At 39.7% G+C, this 8,204-nt stretch overlaps 1 protein-coding gene across 1 annotated transcript; it reads left to right on the forward strand.

Moving 5' to 3' along the window:
* Positions 1–5,951: 5,951 nt before the first annotated feature.
* On the forward strand, positions 5,952–7,408 carry LOC309382199 (uncharacterized protein; the record flags this gene model as incomplete). Its single annotated transcript, XM_081933767.1, has 1 exon — positions 5,952–7,408. One exon carries the CDS (start codon positions 5,952–5,954, stop codon positions 6,882–6,884), a length of 933 nt encoding a protein of 310 aa, XP_081789893.1. The 3' UTR covers positions 6,885–7,408.
* Positions 7,409–8,204: the final 796 nt, after the last annotated feature.

Here is an 8,204-nt window from a genome sequence, read left to right on the forward strand (position 1 = left end):
TGATTGTGGGAAGCATTTCAGTCAGAAATCCCATTTACTGATACACAAGAGAACTCACACAGGAAAGAAACCATATGAGTGTCCAGTTTGTGGGAAAGGTTTCATTGCAAATTCCCACCTGGTGAAACACAAGCGAACTCACACAGGAGAGAAACCATATGAGTGTCTAGATTGTGGAAAAAGTTTGATTGCAAATTCCGACCTGGTGAAACACCAGAGGACTCACCTAGGAGAGAAACCATTTGAATGTCCTGATTGTGGGAAAAGTTTCAGAAAGAATTCTGGCCTAGTGAACCACCAGAGGACTCACACAGGGGAGAAACCATATGAGTGTCCACAGTGTGGGAAAAGTTTCAGTCAGAATTTCAACCTGGTGAACCACCAGAGGACTCACACAGGAGAGAAACCATATGAGTGTCCACAGTGTGGGAAAAGTTTCAGTTACCAGACTAATCTTGTGATACATCAGAGGACTCATACTGGAGAGAAACCATTTGAATGTCCTGATTGCGGGAAAAGTTTCAGATATTATTCTGACCTGGTGAACCACCAGAGGACTCACACAGGAGAGAAACCATATGAGTGTCCACAGTGTGGGAAACGTTTCAGTCAGAATTCCAACCTGGTGATCCACCAGAGGACTCATACAGGAGAGAAACCCTTTGAATGTCTTGATTGTGGGAAGCATTTCAGTCAGAAATCCCATCTACTGATACACAAGAGAACTCACACAGGAGAGAAACCATATGAGTGTCCAGTTTGTGGGAAAGGTTTCATTGCAAATTCCCACCTGGTGAAACACCAGAGGACTCACACAAGAGAGAAACCCTTTGAGTGTCCATAGTGGGAAAAGTTCCAGTCAGAATTCCAACCTGGTGAACCACCAGAGGACTCACACAGGAGAGAAACCATATGAATGTCTTGATTGTGGGGAAAGTTTCAGTTACCATTGTAATCTTGTGATACACCAAAGGATTCACACAGGAGAGAAACCCTTTGAGTGTGTTGATTGTGGGAAACGTTTCAGTTACCATTCTAATCTTGTGATACATCAGAGGACTCACATTGGGGAGAAACCCTTTGAATGTCCTGACTGTGGGAAATGTTTCATTCAGTATTCCAATCTGGTGATACATCAAAGGTCTCACACCGGAGAGAAGCCCTTTGAATGTCCTGAATGTGAGAAAAGTTTCATTCAGAATTCACACTTGGTGAGACACCAGAGGACTCACACAGGAGAGAAACCCTTTGAATGTCCAGAGTGTAGGAAAAGTTTCAGTTACTCTTCTGTGCTTGTGAAACATCGGAGGACACATACAGGAGAGAAACTATAAAAGTATCCAGATGGTGGGAATGATTTCCATATTAGGCCTAACATTATAAGCCATGTACCTTTATACACAAAGGAGAAATTTCAAATGTCCAGTCTATAATGTTTAAGAAGTAAATCACCTCTTATTCAGGGGTGGGTTCCTGCCACTTCTAACCTCTCCTATAGAAGAGGTTCCACAAATCTACCGTGCTGTTTAGAACCGGTTCCAGCTCCCTCCCCCTGCCCATCCGCAACACTCTTGCCCCACTCGCTGCTCACTGATTGGCTGGCTCACCAATCGCCCCGCCCGCCTCTAAGAGTCCCATCTAAATCTTAAATTCTTAAAGCTGTCAAGTTTGAACACCCCTGGTGTTTTTTTTTCTAAAGGGTTAGGGGTGCAAAGGTCTTGTAACTTGACAGCTTTAAGACTTGCACACTTCAATGCCAGAGTTCCTGAGCCAACGACTGGAGGAAGAATTCTGGGAGTTGAAGTCCACAAGTCTTAAAGCTGTCAAGTTTGAACATCCCTGGGGTTCTTTTTTCTAAAGGGTTAGGGGTGCAAGGGTCTTGTAACGTGACAGCTTTAAAACTTGCGTGCTTCAAATGCCAGAGTTTCTGAGCCAACATTTTGGTTGCTAAGGAAGAGCATTTTTAAGTGAGCTTCACCACATTTTACAAGTTGGCCACTCCCATCAAGTCACATGGCTGGCAAGCCACTCCGATAAGGCAGGCCACACTTACAGAAGAGGTTCTAAAAAATTGAAACCCACCACTGCTCTTATTGCACACAAGATAATGCACATGAGGCAAAAGTTGATGAGTTTAGAGAAGGCGTGAATTTCATTTTTTTTTTAAAAAAATTATTTATATATAAGTATATCGAACACAGTGTGACTGTCCTGGTATTTCATCCACCATAGAAACTAAAGTGAAGGACAAATAACATATATACTACTTACTAGTCATACGATTATTTTTGATCAATTAATTCGTTCTAATAGATAAATATACATATAGTCTAGTTTTTTCGTGTTCTGACTCCCACCTCGTGTTTCCAGCCATTAATAAAATCTATTCCATGTGTCATAATATTCTGTGTCTCCCTCGTTTTTTTAATTCTAACGTTAGTCTATCCATTTCTGTGCATGTTAATATCTTCCTTATTCTCTCCTTTTCTGAAGGGGTATTTTCCCTTTTCATTGCTGTGCATAGACCATTCTCGCTGCCGTTAGGATGTGAAGTATTAGGTATATTGACCCTTTGCTATAGCCTTCTGTTATAATAACTAATAGAAATAGTTCTGGCTTGAAATCTATACGTTGTCCAACCATTTTTTCTAGCCACATCTGAATTTGTAACCAAAATCTTGCTTTTTTACAGATCCACCACATGTGGTAGTATGTGCCCGGTGATTGTTTACATTTCCAACATTTTGGGAATGTGTTGCTAAACATTTTAGCCAATCTTGCCCCCGGGGTGGGGGAGATGCCACCCGTAGAACATTTTATACAGATGTTCTTTCTCTGATGTGGCTAATGTCAATTTCCGATTTCTTTCCCACAGTTTTTGCCAAGGCACAAGGCAAGGCTGCCTGATATCTCCACTTTTGTTTATTCTTTTTTTCTTCAATTTTATTAACAAACAGGTAAAATACACACACACAAAACTTAGACGTACAACACATTCACACAATGCAATACAAACAGGAGCTTCCTGTTCTTTCTAATAGCAATTATTAATCGATACCGCTCACCTTATATTATTTCCCCTTCTATTGTATTTCATTTGGATTTCACCATTCTTGACTCTCTTATTTTACTCATAACTATTATTTTTGAGTTTTGTTATATTCCTTCATTGATTCTTGTTTCTTTCGTCCATCCATCTATACCATTTATCCCATATCTGATAGAATTCTGATTCTTCTTTTCCCAGAATTTCTTTAGTTAGTTTGTCCATTTCAGCACAATCCATAACCTTTCTTATTATTTCATCTTTGCTTGGAGTTAGTTTGTTTTTCCATTTCTGGGCAAAAGCAATCCTAGCCGCTGTAATTATATGTAGTATTAAATACTGGATTTCTTTTTTGTATTTCGCAGACATTATTCCTAATTAAAAATTTTCAGGTTTCCATTCTATTTTAACCCTCGTTATTGCCTCCAGCCAATTTTTGATCTTTTTCCAAAAAATTTTAGCCTCCTCACAGGTCCACCATAAATGGTAATATGTTCCGTGTGTCGATTCGCATTTCCAACATTTTGGGGAGGTATTTGTTGAGATTTTAGCTAACCTTGTTGGTGCCAGGTGCCATCTATAAAACATTTTGTACTGGTTTTCCTTGTATGCAACTGATAGTGTCATTTTTAAGTTTGTTCCCCAAAATTTTTCCCATTTGTCTAATTCAATATTGTAGCCAAAGTTCTGTGCCCATTTTATCATTTGTTCCTTCACAATTTCCTCTTCCGTTTTATACTTCAGGAGAAATTTATATATTCTCCCTATCATCTTTCTATCTGAGCTTCGAATAATTTTATCCAATTCGTGTGGTTCCGTTTCGATGTCATATAATTTGGCATCTTTATTGTATGTAGTTTTGATTTTGTTTATTCTAACATTGGAAGATGGAAAATGGTAGGCTGTCAAGAGCTAACTACCTGTTTCTGCTTATCAGCAGATGTTTCTGGATATTTCCTTTTGTGAAATTACTGCAAAGAGGCCTTTGGGTGGTGTTTCTTGTACATCGATTATGGAATTTCCACATTTCAGCCTTCTACCGTGGTGTCCTTGGATTTTGAGCCCCAAATTCCCTAGCCAGCATACAAGTAGTTCCTGAGATACAACTGTAATGGGGGCTGCCAGTGATTGTTGAGATCCTGCTTTGCTTAATTAACCCCACCCCCTACTCTTATTGATGTACTTACATGAATGTGCGAGTTATGAAGCTGAACACAGGCTACATATGACATATTACATCATGTCACCATTTATTCTACAAAAAAAGAAGCCAAAATAGAAAAGCCATGTGTGAAAACCAAACACTTTATGATGTGGTATTGGGTTTCCTACCTAAGCAGGAGGTTGGACTTGAAGACCTCCAAGGTCCTTTCCAACTCTATTTTATTCTGTTCTGTTCTGTTCTGTTCTCACCTTTAGCAGCAGTAATGTCAAGTAATTGTTTTCTGTATGACTTCATCAGTTTCTTGCATGGTTGTGGAGGGATTTTGACCCACTCTTTACAACATTGCTTCAGTTCATTGAGGTTTGTGGGCATTTGTTTATGCCCAGATCTCTTGAGATCCCACCACAGCATTTCATTGAGGTCTGGACTTTGCAACACCTTGATTCTTTCCTTTTTCAGCCATTCTGTTGTGGATTTGCTGGTGAGCTTGCAATCAATGCCCTGTTGCAAAACCCAATGTTGGCCAAGCTTTAGCTGTTGGACAGATGGCCTCACTTGTGGCTCTAGAATACTTTAGTATAGAGAAGAGTTCATAGTCAACCAGAAAACTCCTACAACTTTGGCTTTTATAGATGTAGTCACACTTGCTGATGATAATTTATCAAGAGCACTTGATTAGCAGCTCTTGGCTGCTGCTTCGCCTCTTCATACCTATGGAAGCAGTAAGAGTGTCTTTAGCTTTTCACGGTTTTTCACTTCTCCATTTCGGCTTTCTTTTTGTTAAAAAAAGATGACGTAGGTGCAATTTGTTGTTCATTTGAGGTTACATTTACCCATATTTAAGAACTGCGAAGGATCAGGTGATTTTTCCTATGTGATGATATGTAAAATCATAGAACTCAAATAGGGTGTTCCTTCTTTTTCACCTGACTGTATTTGATGAAAACCCTTTACAGGGTTCATAATTTGTGACTGACCCAAGTCAACAAGTGAATTTAATGATTGAATGAATGTTTGAACTTGGATCTTGGTAGTCAAATGAATCATAATTAATGTAAGAGGTTATTCTAGCATTGTGGCCTTTTTGCTTTTCACTCATACTTTTTCTTTTTTCACACATTTTGCAACCATTTTATAAAGTTACCCTTTTCTTTGAAACTTATAGACAAAGACGATGGCAATAAGAGCACTTTGGATGACTCTGAATAACAAGCAACATTGAAAAGGAAGGAAATCAAGCCAAAAATCAAAGTATTTTTCATTTCCTTCAAAAACCACACAATTATTCTCTGTCCCAAGCAGGTGATAGACAAAAAGGAGAAAATCAAGAAGAGATTCTGAGCTGGAAAAAGTAGTCTGTGTGGAATTCAAGGATACATTACATGAAAGATCAAGGGAGATTATTTTTCCATTCAGAAAAAGAGGGAAATATCTGGGGAGGAAATGATCAATTGGATAGTGATATAGGGCAGAGAATAATGCAGGCCTCGGAAGAAAACAGTAGCTGCAATCAAAGCAAAACTAAACACGGGATCACACATATTTTTGACCTCCTCAATAATATCAGTGGTGGAAAAGCTCCATAGATGTGCCTATTGTAGGGAAAGAACAGATTCCAAATCACAACTGATTATGCATAAGAAGATCCACCCTGGGAAAAATGATTAATGCTACGAATGTGACAAAAGCTTTGGTCAGAATAGCTCCCTTGGGATTCCTAGAAGGATCCACATAGGAGAGATGCCCTACAATTGCTCCCAATGTGGTAAATGCTTTCGCAAGCATGGCAATTTGGTGATACATCAGAGAACTCACACCAGGGAGAAACCATGTGAGTGTCCAGTTTGTGGAAAAAGTTTCATTGCAAATTCCCACCTGGTGATACACCAGAGGACTCACACAGGCGAGAAACCCTTTGAATGTCCTGATTGTGGGAAACGTTTTGGTTACAATTTCACCTTGGTGAGACACCAGAGAACTCACTCAGGAGAGAAACCTTTTGAATGTCCTGATTGTGCGAAACGTTTCAGTCAGAATTCCAACCTGGTGATACACCAAAGGACTCACACAGGAGAGAAACCTTATGAGTGTCCAGTTTGTGGGAAAAGTTTCATTTCAAATTCCCACCTGGTGAGACACCAGAGGACTCACACAGGAGAGAAACCATATGAGTGTCCACAGTGTGGGAAAAGTTTCAGTCAGAATTCCAACCTGGTGAACCACCAGAGCACTCACACAGGAGAGAAACCCTTTGAATGTCTTGATTGTGGGAAAAGCTTCAGTTACCATTCTAATCTTGTGATACACCAGAGGACTCATACTGGAGAGAAACCCTTTGAATGTCCTGATTGTGGGAAACGTTTCAGTGAGAATTCTCAACTACTGATACACCAGAGGACTCACACTGGAGAGAAACCCTTTGAATGTCCTGACTGTGGGAAATGTTTCATTCAGTATTCCAATCTGGTGATACATCAAAGGTCTCACACCGGAGAGAAACCCTTTGAATGTCCCGAATGTGGGAAAAGTTTTATTCAGAATTCACACTTGGTGAGACACCAGAGGACTCACACAGGAGAGAAACCGTATGAATGTCCAGAGTGTAGGAAAAGTTTCAGTTACTCTTCTGTGCTTGTGAAACATCGGAGGACATATAAAGGAGAGAAACTATAAAAGTATCCAGATGGTGGGAATGATTTCCATATTAGGCCATTATAAGCCATGTACCTTTATACACAAGGGAGAAATTTCAAATGTCCAGTCTATAGTGTTTCAGAAGTAAATCACCTCTTATTCAGGGGTGGGTTCCTGCCACTTCTAACCTCTTCTATAGAAGAGGTTCCACAAATCTACCATGCCGTTTAGAACCAGTTCCAGCTCCCTGCCCCTGCCCGTCCGCACAGCACTTGCACCGCCCACCGCTCACTGATTGGCTGGTTCACCAATTACTCCGCCCGCCTCTAAGTCCTATCTAAACCTTCAAGTCTTAAAGCTGTCAAGTTGAACATCCCTGGGTTTTTTTTTTCTAAAGGGTTAGGGGTGCAAAGATCTTGTAACTTGACAGCTTTAAGACTTGTGTGCTTCAAATGCCAGACTTTCTTTTTTTTTTAAAGAATTTTATTGGTTTTTAAACATTTATGGGGAAAGGTAAAAAGGTACGTAGAAAATTTTGGCAGCTTCCGTGCTAGTGGTAGAAATCCCTCCAAATCTCACAATTTTTACAATGTTAAAGACAACGTATAAAAGATAAGCAAAAACAGGATCTTGTTCCACATTATATCAACCATGTGTTCAATCATCTCTTTTTTTGTCACTTTCTAGTATATCACCAATTACAATAATATTTCAAATACTTTTATTTTTGTGACCTGAGCCTTTTCGATATTGCTCCCTTCCCCCTGTCCCCAGATGGAGCCACCGCTCCTCCCTCATCTTGTACATTGCTACCTTTTTCACCACCTCCCATATTTTCGTCCTCTAGGAGAGATCTGCTTCTGCCTCCCCCACTGTATTAATTCTAATTCTGTTTCCCTCCCAAAAAATCAACATTCCCTCTGGCAATAACCATCTAAACCAAACTCCTTTATTATATTATTTCTTTGATAGGGAGGAGTACTTCCTCCTTTTTTCTCTTATTTTTTTCGGAATTTGCTTAAGAATGGTAATTTCTTTGTCTTTATATTTTAGTGGTCCCCCCTTTGGGCCCCTAGCACCTCATCCCTCATGGTCCTCCTAAGAAATTTAACATGTACCTCCCTTGGAACATTATGTGTTCTAGCATATGCTGAATTAATCCTGTAGACCAGATCCATATCCCACCACAACTGTTCTTTATCTCTCTTAATATATTCTGCTAAAATTGTACTCATAATATCCTTAAGGTCTTCATTTTCTATCTCAGGTAGGTTCTGGAATCTGAGAAAAAAGGACATTCTTTCAAGTTCTATCTTTGCCATAAAATTTTCCAATTCTATATTCCCCTTCTGGACTGTC

Source organism: Natrix helvetica (genome assembly GCF_964273705.1).
Source record: "Natrix helvetica genome assembly, chromosome: 1".
Lineage (NCBI taxonomy): Eukaryota > Metazoa > Chordata > Lepidosauria > Squamata > Natricidae > Natrix > Natrix helvetica.